The sequence below is a fragment of the Nerophis ophidion genome, linkage group LG16, assembly GCF_033978795.1.
Source record: "Nerophis ophidion isolate RoL-2023_Sa linkage group LG16, RoL_Noph_v1.0, whole genome shotgun sequence".
Taxonomy (NCBI): Eukaryota; Metazoa; Chordata; class Actinopteri; order Syngnathiformes; family Syngnathidae; genus Nerophis; species Nerophis ophidion.
In genome coordinates this window covers 25,724,744-25,751,371 of record NC_084626.1, presented here as the reverse complement: position 1 = coordinate 25,751,371, position 26,628 = coordinate 25,724,744, and the positions used below count along the sequence as shown (strand labels likewise).

Below are 26,628 nucleotides of genomic sequence, written 5' to 3'. Positions count from 1 at the left end.
AAAAAACAAGCTTTGATTTTTATTGTGTTCCTTCGATTAATCCTTAAATGAGTAATCAAAATAAAATCCGGAAGCATGGGAGTACCCAGAATTGTAAATACGCTGACATATTTTCTGCATGGCCACTGCAATGGAGTGGGGGGGGTGTTGTCGGTGCTGTAATCTATACAGCGGCAGCAGAATATATATATTTTTTATTTGCAATAACGCACACCAAATCAATCTATCCATCCATTTTCTACCAGTTATTCCCTTAGGGGTCGCGGGGGGCGCCGGTGCCTATCTCATCTACAATCGGGCGGAAGGCGGGGTACACCCTGGACAAGTCACCTAGTCATCGCAGGACCAACACAGATAGACAGACAACATTCACACTCACATTCACACACTAGGGCCCATTTAGTGTTGCCAATCAACCTATCCCCAGGTGCATGTCTTTGGAGGTGGGAGGAAGCCGGAGTACCCGGAGGGAACCCATGCAGCCACGGGGAGAACATGCAAACTCCACACAGAAAGATCCGAGCCTGGGATTGAACCCAGGACTACTCAGGACCTTCGTATTGTGAGGCAGACGCACTAACCCCTCTTCCACCGTGGTGCCGGACACCAAATATTAAAGGTAAATATAGAAGTGCAATTTCATCCATTCATCCATTTTCTATCGCTTATTCCCTTTGGGGTCGCGGGGGGGCGCTGGTGCCTATCTCACTAACAATCGGGCGGAAGGCGGGGTACACCCTGGACAAGTCGCCAACTCATCACAGGGCCAACACAATTTCAATGTTGATTTATTTGGAAAAAAAGGGTTTCAAGTATTTTCTTTAAAATACGCTTTGAAGCTATCAATTGTGTTTAATGCGATTACTCCATTCATCAAACAAAATTATTTATATATTACTAGATTACTAAAATAATCGATAGCTTCAGCACAAATTTAGACATTTTTATATCGTCACGAGACAAAGAGAGTTATAAGTATGAGCAATAGGGGTGTAGAGTCAAGAGAGTTAATGTATAACAAAAACTTCCCAAAACACAAACATACACTCTTTTAGGTTGCAGTGATGGGATCAATAAGCAACAAATTATTTATTGTCCTAATAGACAATGCATTTCAAAATGACACTACTGCTATTATGAAACAAAATAAACTAAGCTATGTGAATGGTTGTTGGTCTGTGATGGCCCACCTCACTCCAACCCACTTCTCCAAAGTGGGCTGGCTCAGGGTTGAGGACAGAGTAAAACAACTTGCACTGAGCCTGGTCTATAAAATCCGCTACACCTCCCTGATACTGAAGTACATGTCAAACTACTTCCTTAACGTAAATGACCGCCATAACCACAAGACCAGGGTGAGCTCCACAAACCACGTTAAACCCAGATTCCGATCTAACAAAGGTCTTAACTCATTCTCTTTCTATGCCACATCAATGTGGAATGCACTCCCAACAGGTATAAAAGTAAGTGCATCTCTATATTCCTTCAAAACCGCTCTAAAACAACACCTCCAGGCAACTTCAACACTTTACTAATACCCTCCTCCATTCACATCCCATCTCCCCGGATTATAAACAACTCAAATGTACTTCTAATGTATATACTTGTTCTTATGCTATGTGAACTCACTATGTTCTCTGCTGGCTGTACATATCCTACTAAGTAAGACCTACACTGTTTCAATGTCCATTTCTCTGCTGATGAAATTGTTGATGACTGAAGTACTGATATCAACCAAAGCTCCTCATCCCACCCCCCAGATTGTGAATAATTCAATGTATATACTATGACAGGGGTCGGGAACCTTTTTGGCTGAGAGAGCCAAGAAAGCCAATATTTTAAAATGTATTTCTGTAAGAGCCATATAATATTTTTTTTTAACACTGAACACAACTAAACATGTGCATTTTTAAGTAAGACCAACATTTCTAGAGTATAATAAGTCTCTTATTCTTTGGCATAACATTGTTATTCTGATGCTAACTGTGGAGGGGACGTGGCCAGCGGGCCTGCAGCGAAACAGAGTGTGCTAGGACCGGCCTCGAAATCAGCGACAGGTGCGTAGATGGCCCATCTGGGCCTTGTTATCTAATCACCTGTCGCTCTGCTATAAGCAGCAGCCAGGAGGAGAGACGGGGTTGAAACTGGAGCCAATTTTTGATTTGTTTTATTCTTGTTTTCTTTTGTTTTTGTTGACTTAACTTTTTTTGCTTTGTTTTTTCCCTTTTTATTTTTGCTTTGTGTTTTTTGTATAATTGTTCTTGTTCTTTTTCTTCATTTTTGTTTATCTCATTATTTTTTTGTTTTTTAATCTTTTTTTGTTGTCTTATTTTTTTCCCTCTGGTTTTTCCCTTTTATTTTTTTTTTTGTTTTTTGTAGAATTTTTCTTGTTTTTCTTCTTTTTGGTATTTCTCATTTATTTTTCATTTTAAATTTGTTTTTTAATCTTTTTTTTTCTTCCTTTTGTTTCTGCTGTCTTCATTTCTTTTCCTTTGGTTTTTCCCTTCGTTTTTTGTATAATTGAAAAATAAAACAATTTTGTAACCCTGAAACAGGCTCTCATGTCGGTGCTTGGTGGTCTGAAGAACCCCCAGGAGGGCAAGCCCCACACTAACCAATAATAAATAAATTACTTCTTACCATTAACGCAACTTCTTGAACATAAAAAAAAGAATAAGAATGTTTTATATTTTGAACGTTATTTTTAACAAGTGGAATCATTCATTACTTATCGTGTCAAGCGATGTCAGCTCAGATTTATCCGAGAGCCGGATGCAGTCGTAAAAAGAGCCACATCTGGCTCGAGAGCCATAGGTTCCCTACCCCTGTCCTATGACGATTAACCTGTGTGATGACTGTATTATGCCTATAGTATATATTTGTACCATTAATTGATTGACATGGACCCCGACTTAAACAAGTTGAAAAACTTATTTGGGTGTTACCATTTAGTGGTCAATTGTACGGAATATGTACTGAACTGTGCAATCTACTGATAAAAGATTCAATCAATCAATCAATTGGCCCTGCGATGAGGTGGCGACTTGTCTAAGGTCTACCCTGCATTCCGCCCGAGTGCAGCTGGTATAGTCCCCAGCCCCCCTGTGACCTCAGAGTTACAAGTGGTAGAAAATTGGATGGATGGATAGTGTTTGAATGTATCCAAGCATACACAGCCTGGTGACGTCAATGCCTTTTGTGAAAAATCCTTCATTACATATTGAGCGACGCCGCAGTCTTGAGAGCAACTTCCTCTTAACCACCACCAAACATGTTAATTTCTCTGAAATGGAGCCCATGAATTCTAAATGGCCATTATTTCACAGCATATAAGGGGCTTTATCTGATCGGGAAATTAATTTCCCAACTAATTCATCCAGTTGGAGAGGCAGCCTGTTCTCCACAGGTCCAGATGGCCTGATAGCAACGGGTAAATATGGCTTGTCAAAATACCGCAGAGGGTTTGAAAATATTGCTCGAATTGAATAAATGGGGGGCAAAATATAACCTTGGAAAGGAAAATATAGTAACATGAGGCCATGTCAAGTGTAAAATGGCACAGATGACCATTATAAAAGTGGATTGTATAGAAGTGGCTTAAATGTGGCCAAAGGGTCAGTGATTTAAAAGTGGCATCTAAATCTAGCCGTCACAAATTTTAGCGAGTAGTGAGAGGCCAAGCTGTCAGCTCCATTTAGTCTAGGATAGTGTGTAATTGTGGCTGTCCAGTGGACAGCTGGGGCCTGTCAGTTCACTGGCCCTGACACTGAACAGCACAAAGGGCCCACTTTCTACTTCATTAGCACTTGTGTCCGCATCCATGTGTCAGGTAACATATATCAGCCATAGCGTTAGTGAAACGCTGAAAGCTCACAGGATTTGTTTTCTGCTCTAGACAGTCGCTCCTTTTGTATAGAGATAGCAATTATCCTACAGCAGAAGTACCCTAATCTTACAGCACGTTGTCAATTATGCACAAAATATATCTATTGATGGTGGCATTGATTTGAAAAGCGGACCGCCAAATTTGAAATTGTCCAAATCTAGTAAGTCTTGGATGGACTTGAGTTGCAAAAAAATCCTCATGGTACACGGACCATTATCAATCTCACTCTGCTGTAGAAAAGGTTACGAATAATACACCGATAGAGCTGGCAGATTGATACCAACTCTGTCAATAAAGTTGGTGAAATTGTGCGTACCTTGTAGATTCAAGGAAATGTTCAATGTTTTTTCTTAATTGGTTTTCAGATTTGTGTAATGCTTTCACTGAATGATTTCTGAACCGATATCTCAGGATAAGCGTGAGACTTCTGAGAAAATGTCAACTTGAACGAAACATATACAGTCGTGGTCAAAAGTTGACATACACTTGTAAAGAATATAATGGCATGGCTGTCTTGAGTTTCCAATGATTTCTACAACTCTTATTTTTTTGTGATAGAGTGATTGGAGCACATACTTTTTGGTCACAAAAAAACATTCAAGAAGTTTGGTTATTTAATGAATTTATTATGGGTCTACGGAAAATGTGAGCAAATCTGCTGGGTCAAAAGTATACATACAGGAATGTTAATATTTGCTTACATGTCCCTTGGCAAGTCTCACTGCAATAAGGCGCTTTTGGTAGCCATCCACAAGCTTCTGGTTGAATTTTTGACCACTCCTCTTGACAAAATTGAAGCAGTTCAGCTAAATGTGTTGGTTTTCTGACATGGACTTGTTTCTTCGGCATTGTCCACACGTTTAAGTCAAGACTTTGGGAAGGCCATCCTAAAACCTTAATTCGATTTAGCCATTCCTTTACCACATTTGACGTGTGTTTGGTGTCATTGTCCTGTTGGAACACCCAGCTGCACCCAAGACCCAACCTTCGGGCTGATGATTTTAAGTTGTACTGAAGAATTTGGAGGTAATCCTCCTTTTTCATTGTCCCATTTACTCTCTGTAAAGCACCAGTTCCATTGGCAGCAAAACAGGCCCAGAGCAAAATACTACCAACACCACGTTCGACGGTAGGCATGGTGTTCTTGGTATTAAAAGTCCTCACCTTTTCTCCTCCAAACATATTGCTGGGTATTGTGGCCAAAAAGCTATTTTTTGTTTCATCTGACCACAGAACTTTCCTCCAGAAGGTTTCATCTATGTCCACGTGATGTCAGATGAAACAAAAAAGTAATCCCTGTTGCCAATGGAACTGGTGCTTTACAGAGAGTAAATGGGACAATGAAAAAGGAGGATTACCTCCAAATTCTTCAGGACAACCTAAAATCATCAGCCCGGAGGTTGGGTCTTAGGCGCAGTTGGGAGTTCCAACAGGACAATGACCCCAAACACACTACAAAAGTGGTTAAGGAATGGCTAAATCAGCTGAGAAGTAAGGTTTTAGAATGGCCTTCCCAAAGTCCTGACTTAAAGGGGAACATTATCAGCAGACCTATGTAAGCGTCAATATATACCTTGATGGTGCAGAAAAAAGTCCATATATTTTTTTTACCGATTTCCAAACTCTAAATGGGTGAATTTTGGCAAATTAAACGCCTTTCTGTTTATCGCTCTGGAGGCGATGACGTCAGAATGTGACGTTGCCGAGGTAACACAGCCGCCATTTTCATTTTCAACACATTGTAAACATTGGGTCTCAGCTCTGTTATTTTCCGTTTTTTCGACTATTTTTTGGAACCTTGGAGACATCATGCCTCGTCGGTGTGTTGTCGGAGGGTGTAACAACACTAACAGGGAGGGATTCAAGTTGCACCACTGGCCCGAAGATGCCAAAGTGTCTGCCGCCAGACCTCCATTGAATGTACCAAAGTGTCTCCACATTTTACCGGCGATGACAGACATGGCACAGAGATGTATGGATAACCTGCAGATGCATTTGCAACGATAAAGTCAACTAAATCACAAAGGTGAGTTTGTTGATGTTGACTTATGTGGTAATCAGATATATTTGGTCGCGGCGGGACTGCTAGCCAATCGATGCTAACATGCTACGCTAATCGATGCCAACATGCTATTTACCGGCGGTGCAAAAGCAGACATGGCACAGATATGTATGGATAACCTGCAAATGCATTTGCAACGATAGTCAACGAAATCACAAAGGTGAGTTTTGTTGATGTTGACTGCCAGCTAATCGATGCTAACATGTTACGCTAATCGATGCTAACATGCTAATTACCGGCGGTGCTAAAGCAGACATGGTACAGAGATGTATGGATAACCTGCAGATGCATTTGCAACTATATTACGTTTCCTTCCACCCACATTTAATGCGAAAAAAACACTTACCAATCGAAGGATTTAAGTTGCTCCAGTGTCACAAGATGCGAAAATCCTGATCGTTTGGTCCGCACATTTTACCGGCGATGCTAACGCAGCTATTCGGCCATGCTATGGCTATGAATAGTGTCAATAGCTATTCGCTCAATAGCTTCAGTTTCTTCTTCAATACTTTCATACTCCAACCATCTGTTTCAATACATGCGTAATCTGTTGAATCGCTTAAATCGCTGAAATCCGAGTCTGAATCCGAGCTAATGTCGCTATATCTTGCTGTGGTATTCCCATTGTTTGTTTACGTTGGCAGCACTGTGTGACGTCACAGGGAAATGGATAGTGGTTTCGAAGATAGTGAAAATAAGGCACTTTAAAGCTTTATTTAGGGATATTCCGAGACCGGTAAAATTTTGAAAAAAAATTAAAAAAATACAACAAGCCACTGGGAACCGATTTTTATTGTTTTTAACCCTTTTGAAATTGTGATAATGTTCCCCTTTAAGTGAGTGGAAAATGCTGAAGAAACAAGTCCATGTCAGAAAACTAACAAATGTAGCTGAACTGCACCAATTTTGTCGAGAGGAGTGGCCAAAAATTTCACCAGAAGCTTGCCAGAAGCTTGTGGATGGCTACCAAAAGCGCCTTATTGCAGTGAAACTTACCAAGGGACATGTAAGCAAATATTAACATTGCTGTATGTATACTTTTGACCCAGCAGATCTGGTCACATTTTCAGTAGACCCATAATAAATTCATTAAAGAACTAAACTTCATGAATGTTTTTTTGTGACCAACAAGTATGTGCTCCAATCACTTTATCACAAAAAAATAACAGTTGTAGAAATTATTAAAACTCAATACAGCCAAGACATTATGTTCTTTACAAGTGTATGTAAACTTTTGACCACAACTGTATATTGTTCTTTAAAAAAAAAAAATGACTGCATGAAGCTAACTCCGCCAGCAGGATTCAAAAACTATGTGGATACTGATGAACAGTAATGGTGCTTTTACTTGACAAAGAAGACTTCTTGACATGTATCTTTCTATACACTGAGTGCCTCATCCTCTGAGTCAACCACATCTTGAGGATGTCAAGGCTGGCCTTTATGCACCACAATTCCCTCAGAAGGTGGGGGTAAAACGATTTCCTGCCATGTGCTAGACGTAACTATACATCTGTGTGTTTTCCATTTTCTGAACTCAACTCGAAACACTCTGAATTTCACAAGATGGACATTATCTCCTGAAACAAAGTACAAACCCCGTTTCCATATGAGTTGGGAAATTGTGTTAGATGTAAATATAAACGGAATACATCCATCCATCCATCCATTTTCTACCGCTTATTCCCTTTCGGGGTCGCGGTAAACGGAATACAATGATTTGCAAATCATTTTCAACCCATATTCAGTTGAATATGCTACAAAGACAACATATTTGATGTTCAAACTGATAAACATTTTTTTTTGCAAATAATCATTAACTTTAGAATTTGATGCCAGCAACACGTGACAAAGAAGTTGGAAAAAGTTGGCAATAAATACTGATAAAGTTGAGGAATTATCATCAAACACTTATATGGAACATCCCACAGGTGTGCAGGCTAATTAGGAACAGGTGGGTGCCATGATTGGGTATAAAAGCAGCTTCCATGAAATGCTAAGTAATTCACAAACAAGGATGGGGTGAGGGTCACCACTTTGTAAGCAAATTGTCGAACAGTTTTAGAACAACATTTCTCAACGAGCTATTGCAAGGAATTTAGGGATTTTACCATCGACGTTCCGTAAAATCATCAAAAAGTTCAGAGAATCTGGAAAAATCACTGCACGTAAGCGATGATATTACGGACTTTTGGCCCCTCAGGCGGTACTGCATCAAAACCCGACATCAGTGTGTAAAGGATATCACCATATGGGCTCAGGAACACTTCATAAAACCACTGTCAGTAACTATAGTTTGTCGCATCTGTAAGTGCAAGTTAAAACTCTACTATGCAAAGCCAAACCCATTTATCAACAATATTCTGAAACACCGCCAGCTTGGCTGGGCCCGAGCTCATCTAAGATGGACTGATGCAAAGTGGAAAGGTGTTCTGTTGTCTGACGAGTCCACATTTCAAATTATATTTGTAAACAGAGGTTGCGGTGTCCTCCAGAACAAAGAAGAAAATAACCATTCGGATTGTTATAGGCGCAAAGTTGAAAAGCCTGCATCTGTGATGGTATGGGGGTGTATTAGTGCCCAAGGCATGGGTAACTTACACATACAGGTTTTGGAGCAACATATGTTTTCTTCCAATCAACGTTATCATAGACGCCCCTGCTTATTTCAGCAAGACAAGTCTTACAACAACGTGGCTTCGTAAAAAAAAAAATGCGGGTACTTTCCTGGCCCGCCTGCAGTCCAGACATGTCTCCCTTCGAAAATGTGTGGCGCATTATGAAGCGTAAAATACGACAGTGGAGACCGTTCAACGACTGAAGCTCTACATAAAACAAGAATGGGAAAGAATTCCACTTTCAAAACTTCAACAATTAGTTTCCTCCGTTTCCAAACGTTTATTGAGTGTTGTTAAAAGAAAAGGTGATGTAACACAGTGGTGAACATGTCCTTTCCCAACTACTTTGGCACGTGTTGCAGCCATGAAATTTTAAGTTAATTATTATTTGCAAAAAAAAATAAAGTTTATGAGTTTGAACATCAAATATCTTGTCTTTGTAGTGCATTCAACTGAATATGGGTTGAAAAGATTTTGCAAATCATTGTATTCTGTTTATATTTACATCTAACACAATTTCCCAACTCATATGGAAACAGGGGTTGTACTTGTACTAAAGAAAACAATTCAAATGCCAAACTAAACAAATTACAGTTGGTACAAACCTGTAAAAAATGTAGCAAATGTATATGCGATATTATGCACAAACACTACAGATGTTTGTGTGAAACATTAGTCCTTTAGGCTAATGTTTTTTTTCTGGCCTTAGATTCCGAAACTATTTTATTGGTCTCAGTTTTTCGATTGAGTCCCAGTTCCATACATTGAATTTGAATTTAAGAAGTGGAAATGTTTTATAGAAAGTAACTAAAGTAAAAACAATAACACATGTTTATTAAGCTGTTCATATTAAATTTAGAACTTGCTAGTGCTGTTGTAAATCAGATGATGTATTAAATTAGTGGTATTCACGAATTCCAGTGAGGTAAAAACATTTGAGGAATTGAAAACTATCAGCTAGGGAAGTTAAAGAGATTTTACCATTTTTATATGCTTTGGAAGGCATTTCCTACATATATATTCTGCAAAAATTTCAATTGAAAGAAAACAGCCCTGGTTTTCATGTGTGAAAATATCAGTCTGACGTTCCAAAAAAATTTGCATCTGATGTAGGATCAGATAGGAGAATGTTGTGGTTTGTACAGCCCTTTGAGACATTTGTGATTAAGGGCTATATAAATAAAATTTGATTGATTAATTATTTTAAGAATTATGATTACAAATATTGTAATTGCCACCCATCCATCCATTTCCTACCGCTTATTCGCTTCTCAAATCAATACATGTTAATATGATTTAGGGTGGCCACACAAAACGCTTATCTAAGGTAAATACTAGGGGTGTGGAAAAAAATCGATTCGAACACGAATCGAATCGTTTACGTTGTGCGATTCAGAATCGATTCTCATTTTTAAAAAATCGATATTTTATTTTATTTACATTTTTTTTTTTTAATCAATCCAACATATCACTACACAGCAATACCGTAACAATGCAATCCAATTCCAAAACCAAAGCTGACCCAGCAACACTCAGAACTGCAATAAACAGAGCGATTGAGAGGAGACAAACACCACACAGAACAAACCAAAAGTAATGAAACAAAAATGAATATTATCAACAACAGTATCAATATTAATTATAATTTCAGCATAGCAGTGATTAAAAATCCCTCACTGACATTATCATTAAACATTTATAAAAAATAATAAAAAAGAACAATAGTGTCACAGTGGCTTACACTTGCATTGCATCTCATAAGCTTGACAACACACTGTGTCCAATATTTTCACAAATTTTTGGTTCGTTTAATAGTTAAAACAAATTTACATTATTGCAATCAGTTGATAAAACATTGTCATTTACATTTATTTTACAGTAAAACATTTACTGTAAAATAACCATATCTGATATGTTGATAAGCACATTGGTTTACTAACAATTGAAACCAATTGACATAACATTCAATATTTTTTGCATGAGACAAACACTAAAGTCATAAATATGCCCCCGAAACCTGATAACGAGCGGTTAGTCAACACTGATGTTTCTTAAACTCAGCTGAGCCTCTTGCTATTCAAACTGTCAATCAAGTCATTAGGTGTAATCCAGGGCATTTATCTCCGCCTGGGTTACCAAATTGAGCGACTCGGTCTAGAATGCAGAATGAGCCTTGAGCTAACAGGGCTACGAGGGACCGTGATGGTCATTTGAGTTTACCTCAAGACTGCAGATAATGGGTTTAGATTACTGACAGAGAGCGGTCCATCAGTGTTGACTTTATGAAGGATTGGGGGAGAAGTGTATGCAGAGTTGTACGGGTTGGGGGGGGGGGAGAATCGGACACATCAGGAATCGCAACATCCTATGATAATCTAAATCCTCTCACATCACTACATCCAAGCTGTGATTTTGAGCAACGCGTCTGCTTAAACCATGCTGGAATTAGCAGGCTGTGAAACTAGCTGGATGGCATAATTAAATACACTCTTAGTTGTGGCTGAGGCATTCAAAAGCGATTGCGCCAGTGTAAAACGCTGAATTATAGAAATTAAAAGTGGGGATCCTCCTGCTATCACAAGATCATATCTCAGTCTCAGCTGATGAGCGATTGATATTTAGAACGATGAGGAGCAATTATAAAAGCACTTCTAACTTTTGAATAAAAGCAGCCTACAGAAAATCTATAATCCTTTTTGGCACAGTCACGTTAAGACTGCCGGGATGTGTTTCTTTAAACATGCCAGAAGGCAGCAGAGTACACTAGTGATTGAGTGAGGTCCAAGTTCAATCTCTCATAAAAGGTAAGTCACTGCTGCTAAAGTGCCCTAGGGCAGTGTAGCTTTATAGCAGACAAGCTGAGCTTTGACCCTCCTCAAGAGGAAGACCGCAAAAAGACTGATATGTCCTTTGGGCATTAATCTATTGCCTGAGAACAATGCCAGCACTCTGTTCAAACAACCCCCTCCTACTTGTGAAATCCAGATCAGAAAGACATTTTTCAGTGTAGTGCAAAAAAACTGAGCAGCACTAGTTTGTACTATGTAATTTGGCTGAAAGAGAATCAACCAACAAAGCCTGAACTTGAATGCCCTCTCAGTTATCTGCTACCTCATGCCACCTTCTGGTAGCCTTTAGACACCACATGCAAGACATTTATTAATTACTTTGGGAAAAAACAAACCATAAATGACCCAAGGGCCCATATAAAATTCAAGCGATAATAATAAACTTATGTAAACAAAAGTCTATTCTAAACTGCAGTACCTTCTTACTAAAAGAACTACTTTGTAGACAGTAACTTTTTCATTTATAACACTATACAAAAAATGTAAAACAGATTCACTGAGCATTCAAAGTATGTTCTCATGGGGAACAATTAACGCCGTTAAAGGGGAACATTATCACCAGACCTATGTAAGCGTCAATATATACCTTGATGGTGCAGAAAAAAGACCATACATTTTTTTAAACGATTTCTGAACTCTAAATGGGTGAATTTTGGCGAATTAAACGCCTTTCTGTTTATCGGGCTGGAGGCGATGACGTCAGAATGTGACGTCGCCGAGGTAACACACCCGCCATTTTCATTTTCAACACATTACAAACACTGGGTCTCAGCTCTGATATTTTCCGTTTTTTTGACTATTTTTTTGGAACCTTGGAGACATCATGCCTCGACGGTGTGGTGTCGGAGGGTGTAACAACACTAACAGGGAGGGATTCAAGTTGCACCACTGGCCCGAAGATGCCAAAGTGTCTGCCGCCAGACCCCCATTGAATGTACCAGAGTGTCTCCACATTTTACCGGCGATGCTAAGGCAGACATGGCACAGAGATGTATGGATAACCTGCAGATGCATTTGCAACGATAGTCAACGAAATCACAAAGGTGAGTTTTGTTGATGTTGACTGCCAGCTAATCGATGCTAACATGCTACGCTAATCTATGCTAACATGCTATTTACCGGCGGTGCTAAAGCAGACATGGCACAGAGATGTATGGATAACCTGTAGATGCATTTGCAACTATATTACGTTTCCTTCCACCCACATTTAATGCGAAAAAAACACTTACCAATCGACGGATTTAAGTTGTTCCAGTGTCAAAAGATGCGAAAGTCCTGATCGTTTGGTCCGCACATTTTACCGGCGATGCTAACGCAGCTATTCGGCCATGCTATGGCTATGAATAGCGTCAATAGCTATTCGCTCAATAGCTTCAGTTTCTTCTTCAATATTTTCATACTCCAACCATCTGTTTCAATACATGCGTAATCTGTTGAATCGCTTAAGTCGCTGAAATCCGAGTTTGAATCCGAGCTAATGTCGCTATATCTTGCTGTGGTATTCCCATTGTTTGTTTACATTGGCAGCACTGTGTGACGTCACAGGGAAATGGCCAGTGTCTTCGCAGAGAGCCGAAAATAAGGCACTTTAAAGCTTTATTTAGGGATATTCCGAGACCGGTAAAATTTTGAAAAAAACTTCAAAAAATACAACAAGCCACTGGGAACTGATTTTTATTGTTTTTAACCCTTTTGAAATTGTGATAATGTTCCCCTTTAAGAGATGAGTTTTAAGAACGCCTTTGCAGTAATATGGTTGAGAATTATTGAATTAGTTAGTAGTGTCTTTGTCACATGTAAAAGCTAACTCGCTTTGAGTGTTGGACTGTGCCGAGATTCTATGTGATACACACAGTGAAATAATTAACCTACGGCAGGTCCTTCAAAATATTTATCCAATCCAATCCACTTTATTTATATAGCACATTTAAACAACAATAAAGTTTCCAAAGTGCTGCACAGCCATGTTAAAAACAATATTATGCTCCACCAATGACTGAATAAAACAAAAAATGAATAAAAATAAAACCAATAAAAACAATATAAAAACAAATATGATTAAAAACTATTTTAAAAGGTAAAATCAATTAAAACAGTAAAATAAAAAATCAAAGTGTATAAAAAACACGGAGGACAACAGAGGACCACACAACTCACGTAGTGTTAAAAGCCAAAGAATAAAAGTGGGTCTTAAGACGAGACTTAAAACACTCCACTGAGGAAGCAGTTTGAACATGGAGGGGCAGAGTGTTCCAGAACTTAGGGCCGACCACAGAGAAGGCCCTGTCTCCCCTGGTCTTAAGTCTGGTCTTGGGCACCACGAGCTGGAACTGGCTCTCGGACCTCAGAGCGCACGCAGGGATGTAAATTTGGATGAGGTCCGAGATATATTGAGGTGCCAGTCCATGTAAAGATTTAAAAACAAAGAGCAATGTTTTAAATTCAATTCTAAAATGAACAGGGAGCCAGTGCAAACTCTGAAGAATTGGGGTTATATGCTGGCGTTTCCTGGCCCCTGTTAAAAGTTGTGCTGCCGTGTTCTGGACTAACTGCAACCGGGAGAGAGCTTTTTGGCTAATGCCAGCATAAAGTGCATTGCAGTAGTCCAGGCCACTTGAAATAAAAGCATGCACGACTTGTTCAAAAAGGTTAAAAGATAAAAACGGTTTAACCTTTACTAAAAGACGAAGGTGATAAAAACACGATTTTAAAACGCCATTGACTTGTTTGTCTAGTTTGTCTTGTTTGTCTATTTACTCTGTTTCAGGACTGTGAAGTCAAGATATATTGATGGAGACCATCAGTAATTTTCTCTAGTTCAGTAGTTCTCTTTTTTCACAACGTTTCACCTCAGAAAACACTTGGCTAAGTACCACTGTAACGACCAACATTAAAACACAGTCACATAGTAGGTGTAAGGATTCATTTAAAACAAGGCAGAGGATTTATTTAACAAGTACCGTATTTTCCGGAATACAGAGCGCACCGGGATATAAGTCACACCCATTCATTTCAGAAGAAAAAAAAAATATTTTTCCATATATTAGCAGCACCAGACTATAATCTGCAAATATACAGGTTGTGAAATGAGATATGTACACAGAAAGATTTTGTAAATGTTAATTTACATAGCTTAATTTTTTTCAAATGGTGCTTATTACACGGCAGTAAAACGCCCGACCAAACAAAACAGAAGTCATCGTCATGGACCCACTAGCTACAGATGCTAGCTCTCCAATTAGCTACACAGACTCTATAACTCCACGGGGGCTTCTTGGTGAATTCACTGAGGAATTAGTTAAACTGAAATAATACAAAAAGGGTGCCGTTTTAAATTAATAATACTAACACAGACACTCGTAAACGTCTTAGCATATTAGCTAATGCTAACGACGCTGGCGCCATTACATTACGATAGCGCATACAAATATAAATGAAAACACTCCTACAGACATCACACAGGATGGTTTAGTAAGTATAAACAGTTTTAGTTATACTGTAAAACTTACAAATGTTGCTTGGAGCGATGAATAGAGAGTCAGTGTTTTTGCTTGTTTTATTTTCATAAAAATATTTTTAATTATGGCTGCCAGTGAAGAAAAATCAATAATGTAGCCGCTCGGTCTTATAAGCCGCAGTGTTCAAAGCGAGTAACGGCTTACAGACGGGAAATTAAGGTACATTCTATATTTTTGGCCACTGTAACATTACACACACTTTGAACAGTAACACAGTGATTGAATAAAGGACAATAAAATAATGTGCTTAAAGCCATTTGTTCTTTGGCATACAACTAGATGAAGCCCGTGTATCACACTTTGAGAACTCCTGCCCAGTTCATAGAAAAAATTGGACCTGGCATACCATTAAAATATTTAATTAAATGGGTAAATGGGTTGTACTTGTATAGCGCTTTTCTACCTTCAAGGTACTCAAAGCGCTTTGACACTACTTCCACATTTTACCCATTCACACACACATTCACACACTGATGGAGGGAGCTGCCATGCAAGGCGCTAACCAGCACCCACCAGGAGCAAGGGTGAAGTGTCTTGCTCAGGACACAACGGATGTGACGAGGTTGGTACTAGGTGGGATTTGAACCAGGGACCCTCGGGTTGCGCACGGCCACTCTTCCACTGCGCCACGCCGTCCCAATTGTGATTAATTGCATTATGACAATACTAAATCGTAATAGAATCGTAAATACACATTTTCCTTAATAAGTGTACCTTAGACCGATAATTTTCCAGCTTTTAATTCTGTCAAAATGGCACAAGACACTTTTGTTTTATGCAAATGTTTGTTTACTAAACATTATGATTTTTAAACAGCTTAACACATAATGGACATAAAAACATTTGTAAAAACAAAAAAAATACTATCTGTGCGCTGGTGTCATCCCGGATTTTGTACGGTATCCCCCCAGAATTTGGATCCCCTGCTGCTGAAGCACTTGCAATCAGAGGTGGGGCTACAATTCTGTGTTTAGATACCAGTTCAGCACATTAACCACACAAAATGTGGATTTTTACAATCTTGCCTTGATTGTCAAAGATCTTTGGGAATGTAACTCATGATATTTCTACCTAAATAATTGTTTCTGATATTGTACATGTTGTACAAGTTAATCATATTCATATCGCAGCATACAATGTCTTAAACTTCTTTATTTTTTAACGTGTAATATTGCCGGCCTGCTAAAAACTGTAATTGAGGATGATCAACCAGAACATGTTATAAAAGAATAAACATTATTTCAGCCTGCCAGAAATGTTATCCCCGTCTATAATCCTCAATTGATGTATCAACATTGGTTTAGGTAGAAATATCCCCGTTTACATTACCAAATATTTTTGACTATCAAAGCATCCATCCATCCATTTTCTACCGCTTGTCCCTTTTGGGGTCGCGGGGGGTCGTTGGAGCCTATCTCAGCTGCATTCGGGCGGTAGGCGGAGTACACCCAGGACAAGTCGCCACCTCATCGCATATATTTTCTTTAAAAAGGCTAAACAAATGTGATATATATATGTATATATATATATATACCATATTTTTGGGAGTACAAGTCGCTCCGGCCGAAAATGCATAATAAAGAAGAAAAAAAACATATATAAGTCGCACTGGGGTATAAGTCGCATTTTTGGGGGAAATTTATTTGATAAAACCCAACACCAAGAATAGACATTTGAAAGGCAATTTTAAATAAATAAAGAATAGTAAATAAACAACTGAGAAGGTGCCTGGTATGTTAACCTAACATATTATGGTAAGAGTCATTCAAATAACTATAACATATAGAACATGCTATACATTTACCAAACAATCTGTCACTCCTGATCGATAAATCCCATGAAATCTTATACGTCTAGTCTCTTACGTGAATGAGCTAAATAATATTATTTGATATTTTACGGTAATGTGTTAATAATTTCACACATAAGTCGCTCCTGAGTATAAGTCGCACCACCGGGCAAACTATGAAAAAAACTGCGACTTATAGTCCGAAAAATACGGTATATATATTATATATATGTATATTGAAAAACAAACCTGTATTTTGTGTATTAACATATGTTTTCTTATATTATATCGTTTTGCTCTATTTTTCAAATGTTGCTGTTTATTGTAAAATGTAACACATGCTGCAATATATTCTGCCCTCCCAAAATGTTGGAATTTACTTTGCTATTATATTACGGACCGTGGATGGTAAAATCCATAAATTCCTTGCAATAGCTTGCTGAGAAATGTTCTTCAACTGTTCGACAATTTACTGACGCATTTGTTCACAAAGTGGTGACCCTCGCCCCATCCTTGTTTGTGAATAACTGAGCATTTCATGGAAGCTGCTTTTATACCCAATCATGGCACCCACCTGTTCCCAAAAAGCCTGTTCACCTGTGGGATGTTCCAGATAAGTATTTGATGAGCATTCCTTGTGCCAGCTTTTTTGAAACATGTTGCAGGCATCAAATTCCAAATGAGCCAGTATTTGCAAAAAGTAAAGTTTACCAGTTTGAACATTACGTATTTTGTGTTTGCAGTCTATTCAATTGAATATAGGTTGAAAAGGATTTGCAAATCATTGTATTTTGTTTTTATTTACGATTTACACAATGCGCCATCTTCACTGGTTTTGGGTTTTGTACAATAAACAAGCTCATTGGCAGGCTAACAAAATTTAGCAGGGCACAAATATAGAGAATCAATCACACTCACATTCATACCTATGGAAAATTGAGTCTCCAATTAATCTAACATGCATATTTTTTGAATGTAGAAGGAAGCCGCAGTACCTGATCAAAACCCACACATGCAGTGTAAGATAACGCAAACTCCACAAAGAGATGTCCAAACGGAAGTTCAAATATGCACCGTCGACAGTAATGTCAAAATTAGGGTAGCTACACAGGATTCAACCAAAAATGCATTAATTCACTTGAAATACGGTTTTATTTAACTTTTTTTCTCTTGTTACTTTTGCCGAGTGCCAACTCCGATATTACTTGGGCTGCAAAGATTAAATTTGATAAGAAAAAAGCTTTGATTTTATTCTGTTGCTTTTATCAATTGTTTAATAAGTGTAATTAATAAAAATTGATGACATCCTAACCGCTAACCTAAGTGCGCAAAACTTGAAATAGGTGTGGTTATATCATATTTTTCGGACTATAAATCGCAGTTTTTTTCATAGTTTGGCCGGGGGTGCGACATATACTCCGGAGCGACTTATCCATCCAATTTTCTACCGCTTATTCCCTTTTGGGGTCGCTGGCACCTATCTCAGCTACAATCGGGCGGAAGGCGGTTTACACCCTGGACAAGTCGCCACCTCTTCGCAGGGCAAACACAGATAGACAGACAACATTCACACTCACATTCACACACTAGGGCCAATTTAGTGTTGCCAATCAACCTATCCCCAGGTGCATGTCTTTGGAAGTGGGAGGAAGCCGGAGTACCCGGAGGGAACCCACGCATTCACGGGGAGAACATGCAAACTCCACACAGAAAGATCCCGAGCCTGGATTTGAACCCAGGACTGCAGGAACTTCGTATTGTGAGGCAGACGCACTAACCCCTCTTTCACCGTGAAGCCTGGAGCGACTTATGTGTGAAATTATTAACACATTACCATAAAATATCAAATAATATTATTTATCTCATTCGTGGAAGAGACGAAGAAAATGTTAGCAATCGTCACACACACGTCAACCAATAAGAATTCGGCGGGGGAGGGTCATGGCAGAAGAGCATAGTGCAGGGGTCGGAAACCTTTTTGGCTGACAGAGCCATTCAAGCCAAATATTTTAAAAAGTATTTCCGTGAGAGCCATATAATATTTTTTAACACTAAATACAACTAAATGCGTGCATTTTTAAGTAAGACCAACATTTTTTGAGTATAATAAGTCTCTTATTGTTTTTAATAACATTGTTATTTTGAAGCTTACCATTAATGCGACTTCTTGAACAGGTACGGTAGAAACTGGATGGATGGATTAAAATGCATGAGAATGCTTTCTATTTTGAACGTTATTTGTGACACTGTGATTACCAGCGGAATTATTCATTACTTATTGTGTTAAGCAATGTCAGCTAAGATTTATCTGAGAGCCAGATGCAGTCATCAAAAGAGCCACATCTGGCTCTAGAGCCATAGGCTCCCTACCCCTGGCATAGTGGGTCATTGAATGCCAACTGCTATATGCTATATGCTACTGCCGTAGCTATTAAAATGAAACATTTAATCGTTGGCGGTAACTTATAAAAACTGAGAAGAGCTACACAAAAATGGCACCGAAAAGGAAATCATGTACTGCAGATTACAAGCTGAATGTAGTGAAATATGCAGCAGAAAACAACAAGAGGAAGTGGCGCATACCTTTGGAGTTGGCAGAGTTGTTTAGAAGCGACATTGAGAAAGAAGATTTCATGGGATTTAGCGATTAGGAGTGACAGATTGTTTGGTAAACGTATAGCATGTTCTTTATGTTATAGTTATTTGAATGACTCTTACCATAATGTTACGTTAACATAGCAGGCACATTCTCAGTTGGTTATTTATGCCTCATATAATGTACACTTATTCAGCCTGTTGTTCACTATTCTTTATTTATTTTAAATTGCCTTTCAAATGTCTATTCTTGGTGTTGGGTTTTATCAAATAAATTTCCTCCAAAAATGCGACTTATACTCCGGTGCGACTTATATATGTTTTTTTTCCTTCTTTATTATGCATTTTCGGCCGGTGCGACATATTAAATGGGTTGTACTTGTATAGCGCTTTTCTACCTTCAAGGTACTCAAAGCGCTTTGACACTACTTCCACATTTACCCATTCACACACACATTCACACACTGATGGAGGGAGCTGCCATGCAAGGCGCCAACCAGCACCCATCAGGAGCAAGGGTCAAGTGTCTTGCTCAGGACACAACGGACGTGACGAGGTTGGTACTAGGTGGGATTTGAACCAGGGACCCTTGGGTTGCGCACGGCCACTCTCCCACTGCGCCACGCCGCCCCTTATACTCCGGAGAGACTTGTAATCCAAAAAATACGGTACTTTCTGCACGTGCTGTAATATGAAGTGTGAAGGTGTGATCTTTGTGGCGGCGAAAAGCGGATATTTTTCTTTAATAACTAATATTTTTATTAATACACCTATGTTATAAATGAAATTTCAATTTTTTACGATGTGCATTTATAAGAAAAAATTAAGGAAGGTTGAATTAGGGAAAAGTTTTTTTAGTTTTTTTCCAACTACAGTATTTACGCTACAATACTCATTTAGGCAAGAAAGTGTGTTTTATCAGATTAATCGAACATACTTAACGATGGATTACCCAAATATTACAATAATCGATAGCTGCAGCCCTAATTATTAGTGTTCTTTTGAAGGCAGACCTTTGATTCTGTAATTTTTTGTCATCAGTTCATATATGTTTATATATTATGCACTGCAAAGTTAAAGTCACAATAAGACAATACAGATAAAAAAACACTGGTCAATAACTCATAACATACATACCAGTCTCTCCTTCATGCTCAGGTGAAGGACGACATTTTGTCCACCATGGTCTGAATTTCAGCAGTCTCTTTATCTCATCATCTTCAAAAAGATCTGCTCTGCATATGACACACAAAGGTTCAGTTGACAACATAACAGAAAAAAAAACCCTGATTGCTTAAATACACTCACAGGTAGTGATCGGGAGAGAAGGCAGAGGCCTCTGCATTGAGGCGCTCTTGCCTCCTCTTGGCTAATGTGGTTCCATCTGGGTCCTTGACATCGATCACATCGCTGAGTTCTTCCTGTCAACACATAATGGCCAGAAGCAATATTTAACAGCATCCCTATTTCACCTGCATGGCTCTATTCCACTTTGACGAGGATGTCTTTATTCATGGCTCTTACCTGTAACCTAGCAAACACTCCAGACCTCTGATTGCCAAAGCCATATTTCTGCATGCTTCTTAGCTCCTCTTCAGATCTCTCTTTGTAAACCTCCTGCTCAACCTGCCAGTCAAAGTCTTCTTCATCTTCCCCTTCATTAGATTCCACACTTTCACCGCAATCTGTGGAAAAATCAAACAGGCATTCAGGACTTTGAGCTACTTGAAAAAAAAAAATTCTCCTCATCTCTTTAGAAAAACGAGTGCTCTATCTGCGAGTTAATGAGTACAGATGATGAAGATCTGACATACCTGGACTGATGTCCTCTAAAAGAGGCTTTGCTGAGCGGGAACCCTTGGGAGCAAGGAGACTCGTCAACATCTGGAGGCCTTCAAAGTACTCTCCAGATGTTTCTTTGGGGATCTGCACAGTAAAGAGACCTGCAAAAAGATATAAATACGGTAGACCAGGGGTGCTCATTACGTCGATCGCGATCGACTGGTCGATCTCGGAGGGTGTGTCAGTCGATCTCAAGCCAGGCATTAAAAAATAGACATAAAAATGAGCAATCATCAATCATACCAAAACTTCACTTTCGTCAGTTGTTTGACATTCTCGGCACCCGAGGATCTTGTGAGATGACGCTGGCTGCTGCGAGCTCATATTTAAGAAAAAAATCACTAACAGGGCGGACGCAGAGAAACACATTTTATTTCTAGAGACTTCGTACCTACTGTCAAAACTCTAAAGACCGACTGCACAGTTCCTGTCTTCACCATAAAAGACCTGTTTCATCCTGCCTGTGCTAACAAAATAAGAGTCTCAGAAAGCTAGCGTGCACAAGCTAGCAAGCTACGGAGTTTGATGCCAATGTATTTCTCCCCCGCCCTCAGCGACCGCTTTCTCACTTGCTTGCCCACCCGCACACTCACTGACGTCACTCACCTGCTGCCAGACATTAAAGGGCCACACACATATGCTACTCTCATAACAAAGTGTTTAAAAACGAGTATGCAAGTTGGACAAATGAGATGCCAAATCCAACCACTTTCATGTGGTATTGGACAGAAAGGAGGACTTTTTTTTTCCTCCATTTGAAAATGCGGACATTATCAGCACCACTGCCTAATTCCAATCAATGCAAGTCATCAGAATCAAATACACCAACTTATATTCTTGTCTTCATGGAAGAAAAGAATCTATGTGTTAAACATGCTTGTATTATCATTAAACACCATTAACTTGTTAACAAAAATTTCTCTTTCATAAATAAATAAATATAAATTATAAATAGGAATGAGGTAGATCTCCTCGACTTGGTCAATTGAAAAGTAGCTCGCCTGCAGAAAAAGTGTGAGCACCCCTGCGGTAGACAGTGTGTATCTTTCCTAAGCCGTAAATTAAAAGAAATGTATAACAGAAAACTGATTTTTTTAATTTGCTATTATACGTATACTATACTTATATACCGTACACACATGGTGCCTGCTTGATGTTCAAATAGGAAAATACACATAACAGTCATTATGTTAAAAAAAAGTTCCTATTTTTGTTTGGTTATATGCACTATTACGGATGGAGAAGCCCTATTGGTGAAACACATGTTTAAAGCGTACATGTAGTACTGGATTGTCCTCCTGATGAAGGCTGGATGGCTGAAACAGGTTAAGGCCATTAAGAGATCCCGTAAATAACACAAAGCATTTCAACAACTTAAGACATGGGTGTCAAACTCTGGCCCGCGGGCCAAATTTGGCCCGCCGTGCAATTTCACTTGGCCCTTGAGGCAATATCAAATTAACATTAGAGCTGGCCCGCTGCTGTAACACCGCATTCACCGCTAATACTCTTACTTGCCAACCCTCCCGATTTTCCCGGGAGACTCCCGAAGTTCAGTGCCCCTCCCGAATTTCATCCGGGACAACAATATTTGGGGTGGGCTTTAAAGGCACTGCCTTTGGCGTTCTCTACAACCTGTCTCCACGTCCGCTTTTCCTCAATACAAACAGTCACATAATATATGCGGCTTATACACAAACACACACACAAGGGAATGCAATGCATACTTGGTCAACTGCCATACAGGTCACACTGAGGGTGGCCGTATAAACAACTTTAACAGTTACAAATATGCGCCACACTGTGAACCCACACCAAACAAGAATGACACATTTCGGGGGAACATCTGCACCGTAACACAACATAAACACTACAGAATAAATACCCAGAAACCCTTGCAGCACTAACTCTTCCGGGACGCTACAATATATCACCAAACCCCGTCCACCTCAACCCCACCACCGAAAAGAGGCATTCAATATTTATTTAAATTTTATTTGACATGCCATTGATATTTTTTAATTATTATTATTTGTAACTCGATTTTACATGTCACTATAAAGTTATATAAGCCTTGCTTGTTCAATATTCAATGCAAAACTTGTTTGGGTCCCTATTAAATGGTTAATTTGTTCAACCTCGGCCCACGGCTTTGTTCGGTTTTAAATTTTGGCCCACTCTGTATTTGAGTTTGACACCTCTGGTTTAAGACAACGCATTGGTGTTTTGAAGATTTTTTTTATGTATTTTTCAAAGCCAATTTCAGAAAACTCTCGAAGCAAGGCATTCCGAATTTAGGCCACATTTTGACGTTAAAAGTAATTTACAGAAAACCACTCTCCTATGGACAATTTTTACCCCTGGCTTAGAAACTTCCAAATACCATTATTTTACAGTATTTGTGGCTGGGATGGAACGGTCAACGGTATAATGATAATTTGCGATAAAATTCCCGACAGTTAGTTATTGTCTAATTTTATTATTACTGAAACCCTGTCATTTACAATTAGATAAGCTGCCTGTGAGGACCATTCAATGTTTATACGGAAACTCTTATTTTGATACAACATTTGCACTTTCCGATGCAATATCGATGGCCAATAAATATATCAATCCGATGTAATATCAACACAGATTATGAATCGTTTTATCATTTTGTAGTGTCGAATGGTAGAAAAGGCCTGCTCAAGTGAAATTATTACTCAAAACAGAGAACTACTGTGGAAAACATTAACATATAGATTAACCGTCTGGAATGGACTCAAGCTGTTTTTAGATTGAACGGAAGTAATTGTTTTTTAACAACTAACTGACACAATCATTAATTCAATGAATGATGTCTGTCTATCTGTGTTGGCCCTGTGATGAGGTGGTGACTTGTCCAGGGTGTACCCCGCCTTCCGCCCGATTGTAGCTGAGATAGGCGCCAGCGCCCCCCGCGACCCCAAAAGGGAATAAGCGGTTGAAAATGGATGGATGGATGGAATGATGCAGACATGTTTGTCACTGGATACTTTCAATTACTCCCTTGCCTAATATGCAACTACTCCTTTTCGGACATCCTGAAAAGAGAAACTTGAAATTGTGACGTATCATGTTGGAATTGTGTGCATATCAAAAATAAACTCAAACCATAATCATTTGATACTTGTTCATACTGACAAATGTGGTGTTTTGGACTGCAATATTCTTCAATTAAGGCAGGGTTTCTCAATTATTTTCTGTTACGACCCCCCTAGGAGGAAGAAAACATTTTCCCCCACCCACAGCAACTACCGTATTTCCTTGAATTGCCGCAGGGCATATAGTATGCGCCTGCCTTGAATTACTGCCGGGTCAAACTCGCTTCGCGAAATAATTAGCACATGCTTAGTATTACCGCCTGGTCAAACTGTCATCATTTGCAAAATGGAGGAGGCTGATTTCAATACCGGTAATTTGAAATCGCATAAAGGGAAGAAGATTAAGAGCTATTCAGTAGGGTTTAAGATCCAAGCTTACATCACACTCAAATTTTTACTGCATGCCTTTGGTAAGTGCCGGACTGAGAAGAGGCTTTGAAATAATTAGCGCATGCTTACTTTTACCGCATGCCTTTGGTAAGCGCAGGAGTGAGAAGAGGTTTTAAATTAATTAGCGCCCCGGGGGCAATTCAAGGAAATACGATATAGATAAATAGACCTCCTTTTTAGACCAGTTGATCTGCCGCTTCTTTTCTTTCTCCTATGTCCCCCCCTCCCTTGTGGAGGGGGTCCGGTCCGATGACCATGGATGAAGTACTGACTGTCCAGAGTCGAGACCCAGGATGGACCGCTCGCCGGGACCCAGGATGGACCGCTCGCCTGTATCGGTTGGGGACATCTCTACGCTGCTGATCCGCTTGAGATGGTTTCCTGTGGACGGGACTCTCACTGCTGTCTTGGAGCCACTATGGATTGAACTTTCACAGTATCATGTTAGACCCGCTCGACATCCATTGCTTTCGGTCCCCTAGAGGGGGGGGGTTGCCCACATCTGAGGTCCTCTCCAAGGTTTCTCATAGTCAGCATTGTCACTGGCGTCCCACTGAATGTGAATTCTCCCTGCCCACTGGGTGTGAGTTTTCCTTGCCCTTTTGTGGGTTCTTCCGAGGATGTTGTAGTCGTAATGATTTGTGCAGTTCTTTGAGACATTTGTGATTTGGGGCTATATAAATAAACATTGATTGATTGATTGAATTTTCTCTATAAATGTGTTATGAGTACACCTATGCATTACATTGTATCACTATTAACATTCAAGTAAACATAAATAAATATACAGTACAACATATGCAGTACAACAAATAACTTTGTTTTTTAGTCTGTAAAAGAAAAGACTTAAAGTGCATTAATTAGCCTGAATTAAAAAAAAAAAAAAAATTCAAACTAGCAACATGTTTTGACCAACTTCAGTCATTTGATACTGAGCATTAAAATGAAATGAACCAAAAAAATAGTACATTGAAATAGATCAACATTAACTTGGGGGGCCCATTACATAAAACACTAAGAAAATTAATAAAACACTTTGTGCTTATTTTTTTTTTTTTAAATAAGAAGGAAGAATTTAAGACTAATGGGTACAATGATTGGGGTGTCAAACTCAAATACAGAGTGGGCCAAAATTCTAAACGGAACAAAGCCGCAGGCCAAAGTTGAGTAACTTAACCTTTTAATAGGGACCCAAACAAGTTTTGCATTGAATATTGAACAAGCAAGGCTTATATAACTTTATAGTGACATGCAAAATCGAGTTTTCTTGGTAGCGGGGTTGTATATTGTAGCGTCCCTGAAGAGTTAGTGCTGCAAGGGATTCTGGGTATTTGTTCTGTTCTGTTTATGTTGTGTTACGGTGCGAATATTCTCCCGAAATGTGTTTGTCATTCTTGTTTGGTGTGGGTTCACAGTGTGGTGTAACAGTGTTAAAGTTGTTTATACGGCCATCCTCAGTGTAACTTGTATGGCTGTTGACCAAGTATGCTTGCATTCACTTGTTTGTGTGTGTAGAAGCCGCATATATTACGTGACTGGGCCGGCACGCTGTTTGTATGGAGGAAAAGAGGACATGACGACAGGTTGTAGAGGATGCTAAAAGCAGTACCTTTAAGGCACGCCTCCAATATTGTTATCCGGGTGGAATTTCGGGAGAATGGTTGCCCCGGGAGATTTTCGGGGGGGGGGGCGCCACTGTATAATACCGGCGGGCCAGTTCTAATGTTAATTTATTATTGCCTCAAGGGCCAAATGAAATTACACGGCGGGCCAAATTTGGCCCGCGGGCCAGAGTTTGACACCCATGGTTTAAAGCATGATAATGATAACGCATGTTTCGTAGGGGTCACTATTTTAATCAGTAAAAAAAAAATACATAGCATGTCTCCTTACAACATTCTATACAACAAGTGCTTAATAATGATCTATATTAGAGATTCTCAAACTGTGGTACGTG

General features: G+C 39.2%; 1 protein-coding gene across 3 annotated transcripts in view; it reads right to left on the bottom strand.

The window, feature by feature from the left end:
• shq1 (SHQ1, H/ACA ribonucleoprotein assembly factor) overlaps window positions 1–26,628 on the bottom strand; it is a 123,192-nt gene that overhangs the window by 81,232 nt on the left and 15,332 nt on the right. For all 3 annotated transcript variants that reach the window (XM_061874760.1, XM_061874758.1, XM_061874761.1), the window contains 4 exons: window positions 21,132–21,260; window positions 20,842–21,002; window positions 20,626–20,738; window positions 20,455–20,552 (listed from right to left, as the gene is read on the bottom strand). In XM_061874760.1, the coding sequence (XP_061730744.1) occupies window positions 20,455–20,552; window positions 20,626–20,738; window positions 20,842–21,002; window positions 21,132–21,260 (501 nt within the window). The remainder of the gene's footprint in view (window positions 1–20,454; window positions 20,553–20,625; window positions 20,739–20,841; window positions 21,003–21,131; window positions 21,261–26,628) is intronic.